We start from the raw sequence: 14,998 nt of genomic DNA, 5'->3' as shown, positions 1-14,998 counted from the left end.
GTTGCTCTTTTTTTTTTTTAGCCTTTTTTAGATAGTCCCCGCCCCTGACCCCCAAGCTTGCTGCCTCTTCAGACCTCCCTGTGGTGACCAGGCACCCCCTAGTGCTGTCCTGTGAGGCCCCAAGAGTATAAATAGTACTTCCTGTTCCCATGTACTGTGCCTTCATTTTGCAAGCCAGGCGAGGCTGTGTGTGTGGGGAGGTGTCTCTCTTGAGCTGAGGGTGACCTTTGGGTTTTGAGTTTTTTTTGCCTGTTTGTTTATTTGTTTTTATTTTTTAGGTATTATTTATTGATTTTAGAGAGAAGAGAGAGAAGGGGTGGGGGAGGAATGGGAAGCATCAAGTTGAAGTAGTTGCTTCTTGTAATTGCCTGGACCTGGCAAGTCTGGGGTTTTGAACTGGTGACCTCAGCATTCCAGGTCAATGCTTTATCCACTGCGTCAGCACAGGTCAGGCTGAAGGTGACCTTTGTGAAGCCAGGCGCAGTGCCCGGGAAGGGGGTCCAGGCTCCTTGCTTCTGAGTCTTCCCCAACCCCCCCTCCTCCCCAGATGATTCTGACTACGATGAGGCCCCAGAGGAGGGGCCAGGAGCCTCGGCTGGTGTGATGACCAAGAAGGTGGGCCAGGCCGCGGTTAGTGTTTGGGCTGTCTGCTGTCTGGGGGAAGGTGGGCTGCCTAGCTGCCTTTCGGGTCCTGGGACCACCAGATAGATGATGGGCAGCCGTTCCATGGGAGTTCCCTTCCCCCTCCATTGTCTTGCCATGTGAGGGTCAGGGATGAGGCACAGAGTCTCAAGTCTCAGTGCTGGGCCAGAAATGTGGGGGGTCTGGTTTGTGGCTCCAGCTCCAGTCTTCAGCTGCATCTGGAAGGCTTCGAGTGACCTCTTCTCCCCCTCGGTGTTTTGAGCATAGCTGTCTTAGAGTATCTGTCCTTCAGTCTTGGTTTCACTTTCTGTGTTCCCGTGTCACTCTCTCTGAGTGTCTTACTCTCCATCCCTGAGTCTTTCTGGAGGATTTTTGTCTCTGATCTGGGCTAGTGTGGCCCTGTCTCTCTGGGTCCCTGTGCAGCCTGCCAGTGGGAAGAGGGGAGTGTGAGGAAACACAAGTAGTGCTAAGGTGTGTGGGTCAGGAATGGAGTGGACAGAGGGGGCGTGGCAGCTCCTAAGTCAGTGTTATCTGGGGCTTGAAGGGAAGCATGATGCTCAGTGGTTCTGGGGTGGGCAGGAGGAGCCTGCAGTGAGTCCAGCCCCACGTGCTGTGCGTGTGGCCAGTCTGCTGAGTGAGGGGGAGGAACTGTCAGAGGACGACCAAGGGGATGAAGAAGAGGATGACCATGCCTACGAGGGCATCTCCAAGTGAGTCTACTTCTCTTGGGTGGCTGTGCCATCCAACGCCCCCATTTCCTTAGCCCCCACCCCACCAGGGCCCCCACCTTGGCTCCTTCATTTCCTTTCCTCTCCCTCCAGTGGTGGATGGCACACCAGCAACCTGAGCTCATCCTTACCCAGCAGCCTCCTGATCCCGCAGCTCCCTCCCCACCCCATGGATCGACTGTCTGGGGGCCCCGCCCCCATCACACCGGTCATCAAGGCTGGCTGGCTGGACAAGAACCCACCACAGGGGTGAGTGAGGCCTGTTGGGTGCACATTGCTCTAATATGCTGGTGTCATGGATCTGAAAACCAGAGGGGTCAAGGTTATTTGAGCAGGACTCCCTCTGTGCAGACTGTTACCTCTGATGATTGCCACAACACCTGTGTTTTATTACTCATAATGTTGGGAAGTCCTTCTTTGAGTCCAGCTTCAGTCACTCTTAAAAATCCATCTTGTCAGTGACCATTTGGGTATCCTTCCTTTCTTGGACCAGGCTTTTCCTTACTTTGTATGTGGCTATCAGAGGGGGCTGAGGTAATCCTGGAGCCTCTTCCTTAATCCCCAATCCTTTGCTGTGTTGTTCCTCTGCCTCTGCGTCTCCAGATCTTACATATATCAGAAGCGATGGGTGAAACTGGATGCCGATTACCTGCGATACTTTGATAGTAACAAGGTAAGGCCTGTGTTGGTCCCTGCTGCGACCTCCCTGTTCCAGCTTGGCCCTACATTGGACCCAGGCAGAGTCCCTCCCCAAATGAGTTCTCCCAGAGCCCCAGTCTGATGCCTTAAACCATGTTCTTCTGGCCTATTGGTCAGCTGTGGGCCGTGGACAAGGTCAGCGTGTGGGTTGTCCCTGACCACTTGTGGGAGATGGGGCTATAGCCATTGTTTTATCTGAGGTTGAGGGAGTCAGGAGCGGGGCTGGGCCTCCGGGAACCCTCCACATAACAGCTCCTCTCTCTTCCCCAGGATGCCTACTCGAAGCGCTTTATCTCTGTGGCCTGCATCTCCCGTGTGGCTGCCATTGGGGACCAGAAGTTTGAAGTGATCACAAACAACCGGACCTTTGCCTTCCGGGCAGAGAGTGATGGTGGGGAGCGGGGCAGGAAGAAGACTGGCAGTTTGGCTTGATAAGGACAGCAGAACCAGGGCATATCTGCTTCCCCTACATCCAACCCAGAGAGGAGTCAACCCTCTGTGATGTGGGGCTGAAAGGGGGGTACCTTCTGACTGGCTCTGTGTTTGAGACACTCACTGAGCCCTCAGAACCACATTCCATTTACAGGAGGAAGCAGGCTTGAATAGGCTAAGTGTCATAGCTGGGCTTGCAGCCTGAGGTTGTCCAAGTCAGAGAACTCAGATATAGTCAGAGATAGGTGGGCCAGTCTGGGCTTCTTCATAGGGGGTCCCCTGCCAAGCTGATCTCGGGCTTACTCCTTCCCCTTTGCCCACAGCGGAGCGGAAGGAGTGGATGCAGGCCCTGCAGCAGGCAGTGGCTGAGCAGCGTGCCCGGGCCCGGCTGTCTAGTGCTTCTCTGTTGGGTGTTCAAGGCTTAGAGCCTCCTGACCGTGCCGGCAGCCTGGAGCTACGTGGCTTCAAGAATAAACTGTATGTGGCTGTGGTTGGGGACAAAGTGCAGCTTTACAAGAATCTGGAGGTGCGAACGGGTGGGTCAGGATGCTAAACCTTCCCCTGCTCCATGCCTACTCTGGTCCCTTATCTTGACCCCATGCCCACCTGGTTAGCCTCTCCCTTGCCCACCTGGTCTTTTAGCTCTGTCCTTTTCCTTTTTCTTGTTTCCTGACCAAGCCCAGCCCTTTGCTTGCTCCTCTTTCTGCCCTTAGTTCTGATCCCATCCCCTGCCTGGTCTCTGAGCGCTACCCTCCCATCCTATTGCTACATGGCCTCTGAGCCTGTGTCCGTTTCCCCACGCCCAGATTCCTGAACCCTCCTTTATCTTAGCTCTAGATCAGTGGTTCTCAACCTTTCTAATGCCGTGACCCCGCAATACAGTTCCTCATGTTGCGGTGACCCCAAACCAAAAAATAATTTTGGTGGCTACTTCATAACTGTAATTTTGCTACAATTATGATTCGGAATGTAAATACCTGATATGCATTATGTATTTTCCGATGGCTTTAGGCGACCCCACTGGGGTCGCAACCCACAGGTTGAGAACCGCTGCTCTAGATACTTTCTAGTCCCTAAGGTACCACCTCCCCTTTCTCTCTATCCCTTCCTGGGCCTTGAGCTCCACCCTCCAGGCCTTGCCCTCACTTCTTTCCACCTCCCTGCCCAGGAGTACCACCTGGGCATTGGCATCACCTTCATCGACATGAGTGTGGGCAATGTGAAGGAAGTGGACCGGCGGAGCTTCGATCTAACCACCCCCTACCGCATCTTCAGGTGAGCCCCCGTCGCTCACCTGCATCCTCACTCCCTCCTGTTTTTTTCTTGCATATGTGGGAATGTGCCCCTCTTCTAGGATAGAGTGCTCCTCCCTTCCCAGCCCTGCCCACCCCTGTGGGTCCTTCACCTTCACTCGCTAACCTGCTCTGACCCCTCCCTTCTAAGAAATCCCACTCTTGCCCTTCCCTACTCGGACCATCACAGTTCCGCCTTCGCTGCCACACTGCTCCCAGAGTGGCCCAAACTGGCTTTGTGTGCCACCCACTCATCCTGCTGTCCCTAGACCGCCCTGCTCCCTCGGAAGTGTTTTTCTGTCATTAGTATTTGCTTGAAATCAAAGGCTGTTCTCCTCTCCTGTCTCCTGGGACTTGTCCTGGGTACTACTCCCTGAGCCTCTAAGATTCCATTATCTTGGTTTCCTCTGGCCTCAGCTGTCTCTCTGTGGTCTGCCTCTGTCTTCTGTCTGCTCCCTGGATAGGCTCACCTATTCCCAGGCCTTCAGTCGCCACCTCTGAGGCACTGTGTTGTACCTGGTTCAAATCCTGTGTATCAGGCAGCTCTGCTGCCGTGACAGAATACACAGACCGAGGGGCTTAAACAGCGGTGTGGCTTACATAGAAGTTATTTTTCTCACAGTTCTGGGGGCTGGAAGTCCAAGGTCCAGGTGCTGTCAGTGTTGGTTTCTCTTCCTAGTCTGTAGATGGCTGCCTGCTCACTGTGTCTTCACATGGCCTTTCCTCGGTGTGCTGTCTGGTTTCCCTTTCAGTCTGGTCGGATTAGAGCCCCCCCTCCTATGAAATTACAATATTTAACCTGGCCCTATCTCCAGATGCAGTCACATTGGGACGAGGGCTTCAACCTACGAATTTTAGAAGGACACAGTTCATTCTCTAACATCTGTGGCCTATATTCTGTATCATGTGGGAAAATCACGTGGCCTCTCTGTGCCTCAGTTCCCTCCTCTGTGTGTAGGATCTCGGCAATCTTTGTAAAGCTGTTACCCGACACGGGTGCAGGAACTGCTCAGTCAACACTAGCCTTCCTCTCCTCACCCTGGTCGTCATTGCCTTTGCCTTTTGCCCAAATCTCTGTCTCCAGCTGGGTTTTTCTCCTGAAATCTACACTTGTGTGTCTAGTAGTATGGGGTTTTCTTGTTTTGTTTTAAGAGACAGGGAGACAGGAATGGAGTGAGATGAGAAGCATCAACTTGTCATTGCAGCACTTTAGTTGTTCATTGATTGCTTTCTCATATGTGCCTTGACTGGGGGACTCCAGTCTGCTGTAGTCCTTGCTCAGTGAGCTCTTGCTCAAGCAAGCAACCTTGGGCTCAAGCCAGCGACCTTGCCTGTGATCCCATACTCAAGCCAGTGACTCTGCGCTCAAGCTGATGAGTCCACATTCAAGCCGGAGGAGCCCGCACTCAAGCTAGTGACCTCAGGGCAGGGTTAGTCAACCTTTTTATACCTACCGCCCACTTTTGTATCTCTGTTAGTAGTAAAATTTTCTAACTGCCCACCAGTTCACAGTAATGGTGATTTATAAAGTAGGGAAGTAACTTTACTTTATAAAATTTATAAAGCAGAGTTACAACAAGTTAAAGCATATAATAATAATTACTTATCAAGTATTTTATGTCAGATTTTCGCTAAGTTTGGCAGAATAAATCTTTATAAAACAAATTACTATAGTTAAATCTATCTTATTTATACTTTGGTTGCTCCGCTACCACCCACTATGAAAGCTGGAACGCCCACTAGTGGGCGGTAGGGACCAGGTTGACTACCACTGCCTCAGGGTTTTGAACCTGGGTCCTCTGCGTCCCAGTCTGACGCTCTTATCTAGTGCGCCACCACCTGGTCAGGCTGTTCTTTTTTTTCCTTAAGTTTTATTTGTCCATTTCTTGCATTTGAAGTAATCTTTGATGATATCCTTGGCTTGAGATTCTTTGCCATCATTCTTAACTACCTCACAAGTGCAACCAACCCCTTTCTGGAGTTTTCCTTCTGTCAGTTTTACAGGGACCTGCCCATTCACCAAGTTTCTTGTCATCAACTTTAATTAGGTTAATTTGGTGTTCAGCATCGAAGGCTTCTAGGAACCTGACGTACATAGATAGGCTCAAGCAGTTGGGTGTGAGCACACGCAGATGGGCGCAGCACCAGGCTAAGGCCTTGGCAGCTTCGCAGATTGCACGGCTAGGCCTTCGTGGGTGGGGCGGTCTTCAGCACGTCTCTTAAAGCAGTCTTAGCATCCTTTACACCTGCGGGAGCATTGCCTTTTTTGGCCGTTGCAGTGGGTTTCGGATTGAGCCAAATCTGAAATGCACATGGCAGCGCCACGGCATCAGGGAAAGAAAGAGCCAGAGGGGAAGACGTTCTGCCTCCTTCCCTCCTCCCTGCTGAAACCCTCCACTGCTTCTCCATTGTCCTCTGGGTGCATTTTGACCTCCTCTGCCTGGCACAGGCTTATCCCTGTCTGTCCTCCAGCCTCTTCTCTGCCAGTCTGCCCATCCTGCTCACAGGTCCTGGACTCTCTCATGTACCATCATGCCCCTTGACACATGCTCTTTTCTGTTTAGAAAGTCCTTCCACCTCTACCTTGCTAAGCCCTTGTCATCTGTCAAGTCTTAGCCCAGGTATCATTTCTTCCCAATAGCCTTTTGCACTCCCTGGGTGGGCGAGAGCCCCCTCAGAATTCCCCCAGCACTCATATCTCTCAGGTTCCTGGTGTCCTTGCCTTTGTCCACATTCACCTTCCTCACTGACTAAGGATGCCTCCCTCTTCTGACTATGAGCTCGCAACACTATGTTCCCCCCACTTCATGCTGTCCCTTTATGCCCCTTTATGCTGTCCCAGATCCCTCTGAGCCTTCTTCCACCAGCCTCCCTCCCCCCATTCCTGTGTCCTCAGCTTCTCGGCCGAATCAGAACTGGAGAAGGAGCACTGGCTAGAGGCCATGCAGGGAGCCATTGCCGAAGCCCTGTCTACCTCGGAGGTGGCCGAGCGCATCTGGGCCGTGGCCCCTAACAGGTTCTGTGCTGACTGCGGGGCTGCCCAGCCTGACTGGGCCTCCATCAACCTCTGTGTCGTCATCTGCAAGCGCTGTGCAGGTGTGTGTCAGGGCGGGGAACTGGGCCAAGGCAGGACAGGGCTGGTGTATCAGGTGGTAGGTGGTCTGTCTGGCTGGAGGGGCAGGAGTGAAGACAGTAGTCAGAGATTGTTTATGAAGCTGCACCTGTGCACCAGGCCTCCCCCACCAAGATTAAAAAAATTTTTTTTTTTGTGAGAGAGAGGGATGAAAAGCATCAACTCATAGTTGTAGCACTTTAGTTGTTCATTGATTGCTTCACATATGTGCCTTGACTGGGGGGCTTCAGCCAAGCCAGGACCCCTTGCTCAAGCCAGCAACCTTTGGGCTCAAGCCAGCACCCATGGGATCATGTCAGTTATCTCATGCTGAAGCCAGTGACCCCATGCTCAAGCTGAATGAGACCACACTCAAGCCAGCTACCTCGGGGTTTTGAACCCGGGATCTCAGCATCCCAGGTCGACACTATCCACTGCACTATCACTGGTCAGGCTCTCCCACCAAGATTTAAGCGGCATCCTTACCCTGCAAGGCAGAGATTTAACTTATCACATCATGGGTAGGGCACTGCAGCACAGACGGGGAAAATGGCTTGTTCAGAGGTCATATGACAAGTAAGTGAGTCTGGGTTTTAGCTCAGGCCTCTTGGGGTCCAGCACCCCTGTCCCATCAGAAGAGTGGAAGGAGGCCAGGCAGACGGAGGAGCTGTTATATCATCCAGAGGGGAATGGGAAGCAGTGGGCAGGGGGACTTGGTCAGATTTATGCATCAGATTCTGGCTGGTTAGAAGCTGAGTTAGAGGGAGTGATGCTGGAGACTACTAAGGAGGCAGCTGCTGGAGTCACAAGAGAGAGGAGGAGGCCTTGTCTGGGTAAGTGAGGGAGATCATTCAAGAGATGTTTAGGATCGACGTAGAATTCCCAATGACAGATTAGATGAGAAAGAAAGAGGGTGGAACTCAGGATTCATTCATCTAGGCAATCAGCATTTATTGAAGGTCTGTCATGTGCCAGACACTTTGACAGGTGCTGGGGATTTGGCCTCCTTAGTAGCTCACAATGCCTAATTGGCAGCTTTGGAGGGGTTGAAGATGGGTATCTGGGGAGGAACAGTTTTGGGAAGTTTCTGAACTCAGTGAAAAACCCTGAAGCCTATGGGATGATATCTAGGGTGGATGTCCAGGCAGCCTTGGGCTGGGAGGTCTGGGTGCATATAAAGCCAGTAGCCATGGCCACCATCACAGGTGCCTGGCCCGTGCAGGTTTGCATTTTTTTTTTTTTTTAATTTTAGAGAGAGAGAGAGAGAGAGAAGGGGTAGGGAAGAGCAGGAAGCATCAGCTCCCATATGTGCCTTGACCAGGCAAGCCCAGGGTTTTGAACCGGCGACCTCAGCGTTTCCAGGTCGAGGTTTTATCCACTGCGCCACCACAGGTCAGGCGGTTTGCATTTGATTCGGACAGACAGTAATGAAACAATGGAGCCAAGAACTGGTGGGCCATTAATTTTAATCCCAGCTTGTACCCGGCAGACAAAAAATACACACAATGGGAAAACACTTCCCTTTCCATTCAGGGCTCCCAAAGCCACTGACTTATCTGAGTTTCCTAGAATCAAAGGTTTCTACCTCACCAGCCTTATTCATCTCTGTCCCCCATCTCCTTCTCTCTGCACACTCTGCACAAACTGGCTTCTCCTTCAGCACTCTGCCATCTTGGCTGCTTCTCCTCTCTTCCACGTGGCCTTTCTCTGCTCTCTTCTAGCATGGGCTCCTTTGCCCATTTTATAGTGTAGAAATCAAAACCTTTAATCCAATATACAAACAAAGAAGTCTCTGATACAAAGTCACTTATCTGAGGCATAATGGGATTCCTCATGAGTGCACCACCTCACATCATGCAGCAGTCAAGGGTGTGGGGAAAAGCTCAGTTTTGAAAAGATCTTAATATTAAAAGTGTGCCTTAGGCTATAACAGCCCTGCCTACTTACAGCCTGTCCCCCACACCCAATGCAAACTATAAGCAAGCAAACATATATCATATTTACAAACTTATTTGACCAACAGTGCAGAAAAGCAATGACTAGATTGGAGACCAGCTTAGGAAGGCGTCAGTTCATGGAGGGTGAGGGCAATTCGGGGGGATAGGATATAGAAGGAGGTGAGGCTGAAGGCAGAGTCCGGCAGTTCCAGGCCCTCCTCGTGCCCCCAGCTTCCCTCCGTTCTCCAGGGGTCCTGTATGGGTCCTATAGCTGAGCAAGGTTGCATGTCGTTTCCCCCAATTCCTCTTCCTCCTTTCATTCCACAGAGATTTATTAAATGCTCACCATGTGCCAGGCTTTGTCCTGGGCTCTGAACTTAGACCCTAAAGCTGATAATCAAGGTTCCTGTTCTTAGACAGTTTACGTTCTAGAAGGGAGTGGCTGAAAGTATATACAAAAACAATGGAGGTATCAGGTAATAGCAAGTGCTATGCAGAGAATGTTTGTGGTAAACCCTCTCAGGAGGTAACCATGTCAGCTGAGATTTAAATGTCAGGAGGGGGCCCTGGGGAGTTGGAGGAAGAGAATCCAGGCAAAAGGAGCAGGGAGTGCAAAGACCCTGAGGCAGGAATGAGCATAGATGATTAGAAGAACAAGGAAAGTGTGGCTGAGCGGGATGGGGGAAGCATGAGATGAAGTTGGAGAGGCAGGCAAAGCATTTAGATATAATTCTGGGGAGCCATTGGAGCAGTTTGAAGGGATTTGAAGCAAGGGAATTTGCATTTTAAAGAGCTCACTCTGGCCGGGCTGTGGAGAGTGGCCTGCAGGGAGCCCAGACTGGCTGTTAGGGAGCCAGGACTTAGTCTTGTGGTGCAGGGAGCAGTGGAGTGAAGCTGGAGTTCTGGAGCTATGTGGGGTGGAGTCCTTCCCTTGGCCTCTCCCAGTCAGCCTCTGGATGAGCACTGGGTGTTGTGGTGGGGGAGGAGATGAGTGCTGTATGCAAGGGACTGGCCCTCTGTCTACAGGGGAGCATCGTGGCATGGGTGCTGGCGTCTCCAAGGTGCGGAGCCTGAAGATGGACAGGAAGGTGTGGACGGAAACACTCATCGAGGTGGGGAGGCCCCTGCTTCTCACCTGTATTCGAGATCTGGCTGCTGCCTGGGTTTCCCAACCCCATCTCCTCCATCTCACAGACCCCAGCACCCTAGATAGAGCTAGAAGAGACCTTTGGGATCATCCAGTGGATTTTGGAAAAGCTGATTTTTGGCAAAGTCAGCAAACTGGCCAGTGAGCTAAGAATGTTTTTTATAGTTTTAAAGGATTGTTTAAAAAAGAAAAAAAAGACTATACAACAGAAACTTTGTGAGCTTCAAAATCTAGAATATTTACTTCATTTCATCTCTGTTCACATGCATGAGTATACATGTTTAGGGGCACACACTCATACATGTACATTTGTGCCTGTGTAGTTGGGGTTCCCAGGTACTGATACGTGTGGTAGTTACCGAGGAGAACCTGAAACAGGAGGCTGGACTGAGGGCCGTTCTGACAGCCCCAGCCAAGCTTCAGGCTCCAGAGCAATGTGGATGTCACATCCTCTGTGAGTTAGGGTTAGTCTCCAATTTACAGATGCAGACATTGAAGCCCAGAAAGAGATGACTTGCCCCAAATCAGTCAGTCAGTAGCAGCAGGGACTGTTTTCGCTTTATTCTCTGTTGTGACCCTAGCACCCTACACAAGACCTGACAAAGAGGCAAGGTGGGGGTGCAGGTGGCGGTGGAACAGATAATCAGCAAAATGAAAGAATGAATAAACTAGTGTCTTGAATGCTAGACCCTTGCACTCCTCCAGAATCTGCACCTGTCCTGCCTCACCTGCAGGAGCCCGGGCGATAATTGTAGGGCCCAGTCCTGTGGTGCCAAGGACAGGGCGGTGTGGCTGAATTCTGGAGCTGAGTGGGGGTGGAGCAGTAGCACCAACCCCTGGGGAATGTCCTAGAAGAATACCAGGGACAGGAGATGGTTCCAGAATTCCTGCCCACCCCATTGGCTGACAGGTTACCTTCAGGAATGCAGAGTTCCAGATATGGGACTAGGTGGGAACATAGCAAGGCCCCCAACCTAGGCTTTGGGGTGTTCACCTCTCACCTCTTGTCACGTCACTGAGCTGAGGAACTGGTCTCAGGCCCTGGGTTGCTGAGGGAGCACCCGAGGTCAACAGTGAGCAGGCTGCCCTTCAGCTTCCCTGATGGGAAAGGGGGCAGGGGTGGCTTGGCTCTTTCAGCCATAAACCTAACAACCTCAAACCCAAGATTTTGTAGGGCGTGGAGCCTCTGGTCATAGGCCGCCTCTGACTTCTTGCCCACACCCGCAGCTCTTCTTACAGCTGGGCAATGGCTCTGGGAACCGCTTCTGGGCAGCCAGCGTGCCCCCCAGTGAGGCCCTGCAGCCCAGCAGCAGCCCTGGTGCCCGGCGGCGCCACCTGGAGGCCAAATACCTTGAGGGCAAGTACCGCCGCTACCACCCGCTCTTTGGCAACCAGGAGGAGCTGGACAAGGTTAGGTTACTGGGCGTCTGGGGCCCCTTAAGAGCACTCCCTTTTCCATACACTGTCAGGGCCCCTTGAGAGCACCCCTTTTTTCCTTTCCTCGCATTCCTTACCATCACGATCCATCTTTTCCACCAACTCCAAGTGATGAGCTGGCATATGGGGAAACTGAGGCCCAGAGTGCAGATGGGCCCTACCTAAGCCACAGGGAGAGTTGGGGCAAAGTAAGGAGGAGCCAAGTCTGACCCTTGGACCAAGACCATGTCTCAGCATCTGTCTCCTCCCCCCCAGCTGATTCCTCTGTCTCCCGCACCCCATCTTGCTCCCTTTGTATCCTGCCAAAAGGAGTGAACTTGACGGGATGCTATTTCCTGTCAGGCTCATGAAAAACAGCTGGCCACTCTGACCCCCTCCCTCCACGCCCCACTGAAGACGAGGCCCTGTATGGGCCCCAGGCCCTGACAGGCTGGGAGCCAAGGCCTGGGTCCTGGCTGGCTCCTCCTGAGTGGGAGGACGCCTGCTTCGAGGCGGGGTGCCACTTGTGACCTTTGGTCAGCCTTCAGCCCCTCCCCCACGCAGCCCCACCCAGACAGGCTCAGTCCAGCTAGAAGCCCAGTGGGAGCCAGGCTTCCACGTCCCAGGAACCCAGGCGTCCAGCCCCCAGTCCAGCCCAGTCTTGCTTTCCAGCTAGGAGGGGCGGCAACTCCCATTGGTCGGGAGGGCTGGGCAGGCAGTGAGGAATTCAAATGTGGGAGGAATTAGCTACAAAGCACCCCGCTCTGCCCTTCCACAAGGCAGAGGGAGCCTGAGGTCCTCTAGAGAACAAGCTGGGCAGCTGACAGGGTCCTGGGGCTGCCTGCAGGGGTGAGGCCTGGGCAGTTGGGACCGCTGGCCTTGGCTGGGCAGCCACTGCCCACTCTGTCTCCCCATGGTTTTTCTCTTCCTCTTCCTCTCCTCTCTGTTTTTCTTCCTCTTCTCTCTCTCAACCTGAAGATGGGCCCCCCCCAGACCTGGATGCCTCCTTCCTCTTTCTGCCTCTTCTCCCCATACTGTTTGCTGGCCCCATAGTGCTGCTGAGACTGACCCTTCCCTCCTTCCTCTCTCCTCCTCCCAGGCCCTGTGTGCTGCAGTCACCACCACAGACCTGGCCGAGACCCAGGCACTCCTGGGCTGTGGCGCTGGGGTCAACTCCTTCTCAGGGGACCCTGAGGCCCCCACACCCCTGGCTCTTGCCGAGCAGGCAGGGCAGACACTGCAGATGGAATTTCTTCGGAACAACCGGACCACGGGTGAGCAGCTGGTGGAGACAGTCTTCCTAGAGGGATGGAGCTTCCCTACTGCTGGGGTCTGGCCCTTGGAGGGGATGCCGGGTGGTAGTCTGGGGGGCTGTGTGCGTCACCCTTTGAAGTTTGATTACATACACTCAAGCCGTAATTGCAGCTTCTTGAGGGTCCTGGGGCAACAGTATGTGTGATTTCGGGTGTGTTTGGGTTTGCATGTCAAAGGGCATTCATGCATCTGGCTTCCCCTTCCTATGTGTGTGTCTTTGTGTCTCTGTCTCTGCATCTCTCTTTGTGTGTTTGTGGGTCCCTCTCTGACTGCAGTGTGGGCCTTCAGTGTCGCCTCTGTGGGCCAGTCAGTGTCTGTGCGTCTCTGAGTCGCTATGGCTGCTTTTTGCACCTGGAGGTATTGAGGGCTTTGGGGTTTGTGTGTGTGCCGAGTTATCTCTGTTGCCGTGTGTTGGTGTGTGTGTGGGGGCGGGTATTCCATTTGTCTGTGTGTGGGTGACCCACCACAGCATCCCTGCTCGCTGCTCTCTGGGTGGGGTTTTGTCACAGACTGGGGTTGGATCCCATTTGGTTCTCACTCTTGGGGTTTGTGAGGAGGGGACAGTGGGGGTGAGCACTGCTGGTCATGGCTCAGGACTGGCCTCTGGGGCCATATCCTAGGACTGAGGGTGGAGCTCCACAGCCAGGGCTCTGGGCTCAGGGCCACGGGTGGGTGGGGTGCACAGGGCTGGAGAGAGCCCAGGTGTCCAGGGAGGCACAGACCACCCAGCTGGCTTGGGCTTTGGGACTGTTAGCAGCAGGGCTGAAGCCAGGCTGCTTTCTTAGGCTTTGCATCATCTAGGATAAACCTCCCTCTGGGGATTGTTATCGAGTTTGCCCAAGGCCCCCCTCATTCTAGTGTGCTGGCCCTCTGCCTCAGCAGGCCATGGGGAGAGTGGGCTGGGCTGGCTAGGGAGTCAGGGAGACTTCCTGGAAGGGGAGGTAGTGGAGCTGGGCCTGGGGAGCAGGGTGGAATTTACACATGTGGGGATAGGTGGGGCAAACGGCTGGGGCAAAATTCTGGATGTGGCAGTGAGAGCCTAAGGGTACTTACTCAGGGGAACCAGGGCTGGTGACTTTAATGCAAGCTTGGCGGCCAACCTAGGTAGAGGTGAGGGGAGGCACCTTTGGATGGCAACCATGACCAGCCATTCTTCTTCCCTTCCCAAAAGAGGTACCTCGGGTGGATTTGATGAAGCCCCTGGAAAAGCACTACTCAGTTGTCTTGCCAACTGTGAGCCACAGCGGCTTCCTCTACAAGACCGCTTCCGCTGGCAAGCCGCTGCAGGACCGCCGTGCCCGGGAAGGTGGGTGCCTGGGAAGGTGGCATTCTGGCATGGTGGCAGAGTCAGAGAGACCAGGGCTGGCCAGGTGGGTGGACCCACGAGCATATCACGTGCACTCTGGCAGAGTTACCCTAGAAGGCTTCCTAGATGTGGTCTCTGGTACACAGTAGGTGCTTAATAAAGGGATGATCAGCCTGACAAGGCGGTGGCTCAGTGGATAGCGCATCAGACTGGGATGAGGAGGACCCAGGTTTGAAACCCCGAGGTCACCAGCTTGAGCGCAGGCTCATCTGGTTTGAGCAAAGCTCACCAGCTTGGACCCAAGGTCGCTGGCGAGCAAGGGGTTACTCAGTCTGCTGAAGGCCCGTGGTCCAGGCGCATATGAGAAAGCAATCAATGAACAACTAGGTGTTGCAACGGAAAACTGATGATTGATGCTTCTCATCTCTCTCCATTCCTGTCTGTCTGTCCCTATCTATCCTTCTCTCTGACTTTCTCTCTGTCTCTGTAAAAAAAAAAAAATCAGGATGCAAGTGGGGCCTGGCATTGCAGAGCACATCACTGCCTGTTTTCATTAGACTAACGTCTTTTTTATTTTATTTTTTGTATTTTTCTGAAGCTGGAAACGGGGAGAGACAGTCAGACAGACTCCCGCATGCGCCCGACCGGGATCCACCCGGCACGCCCACCAGGGGCGAAGCTCTGCCCACCAGGGGGCGATGCTCTGCCCCTCCAGGGCGACGCTCTGCCCCTCCGGGGCGTCACTCTGTTGTGACCAGAGCCACTCTAGCACCTGGGGCAGAGGCCAAGGAGCCATCCCCAGCGCCCGGGCCATCTTTGCTCCAATGGAGCCTTGGCTGCGGGAGGGGAAGAGAGAGACAGAGAGGAAGGAAGGGGGTGTGGAGAAGCAAATGGGCGCTTCTCCTGTGTGCCCTGGCCGGGAATCGAACCCGGGACTTCTGCACGCCAGGCCGACGCTCTACCGCTGAGCCAA

The 14,998-nt window shown here is 53.4% G+C and overlaps 1 protein-coding gene and 1 pseudogene across 7 annotated transcripts in view; one reads left to right on the top strand and one right to left on the bottom strand.

Moving 5' to 3' along the window:
* Nucleotides 1-14,998, top strand: part of ARAP1 (ArfGAP with RhoGAP domain, ankyrin repeat and PH domain 1) — a 73,325-nt gene that overhangs the window by 42,368 nt on the left and 15,959 nt on the right. For 5 of the 7 annotated variants that reach the window (XM_066367791.1, XM_066367819.1, XM_066367781.1 and 2 more), the window contains 12 exons: nt 548-630; nt 1,222-1,352; nt 1,464-1,619; nt 1,974-2,043; nt 2,340-2,460; nt 2,825-3,027; nt 3,670-3,776; nt 6,690-6,889; nt 9,869-9,954; nt 11,217-11,399; nt 12,505-12,679; nt 13,891-14,025. In XM_066367791.1, the coding sequence (XP_066223888.1) occupies nt 548-630; nt 1,222-1,352; nt 1,464-1,619; nt 1,974-2,043; nt 2,340-2,460; nt 2,825-3,027; nt 3,670-3,776; nt 6,690-6,889; nt 9,869-9,954; nt 11,217-11,399; nt 12,505-12,679; nt 13,891-14,025 (1,650 nt within the window). The remainder of the gene's footprint in view (nt 1-547; nt 631-1,221; nt 1,353-1,463; nt 1,620-1,973; nt 2,044-2,339; nt 2,461-2,824; nt 3,028-3,669; nt 3,777-6,689; nt 6,890-9,868; nt 9,955-11,216; nt 11,400-12,504; nt 12,680-13,890; nt 14,026-14,998) is intronic. The other 2 variants (XM_066367825.1, XM_066367810.1) reach the window with 1 other exon arrangement.
* On the bottom strand, nt 5,658-6,327 carry LOC136389682 (small ribosomal subunit protein eS12 pseudogene; annotated as a pseudogene).

Source organism: Saccopteryx leptura, chromosome 1 (genome assembly GCF_036850995.1).
Source record: "Saccopteryx leptura isolate mSacLep1 chromosome 1, mSacLep1_pri_phased_curated, whole genome shotgun sequence".
NCBI classification, from domain to species: Eukaryota; Metazoa; Chordata; class Mammalia; order Chiroptera; family Emballonuridae; genus Saccopteryx; species Saccopteryx leptura.
This window is presented reverse-complemented; position numbering and strand designations above follow the sequence as displayed.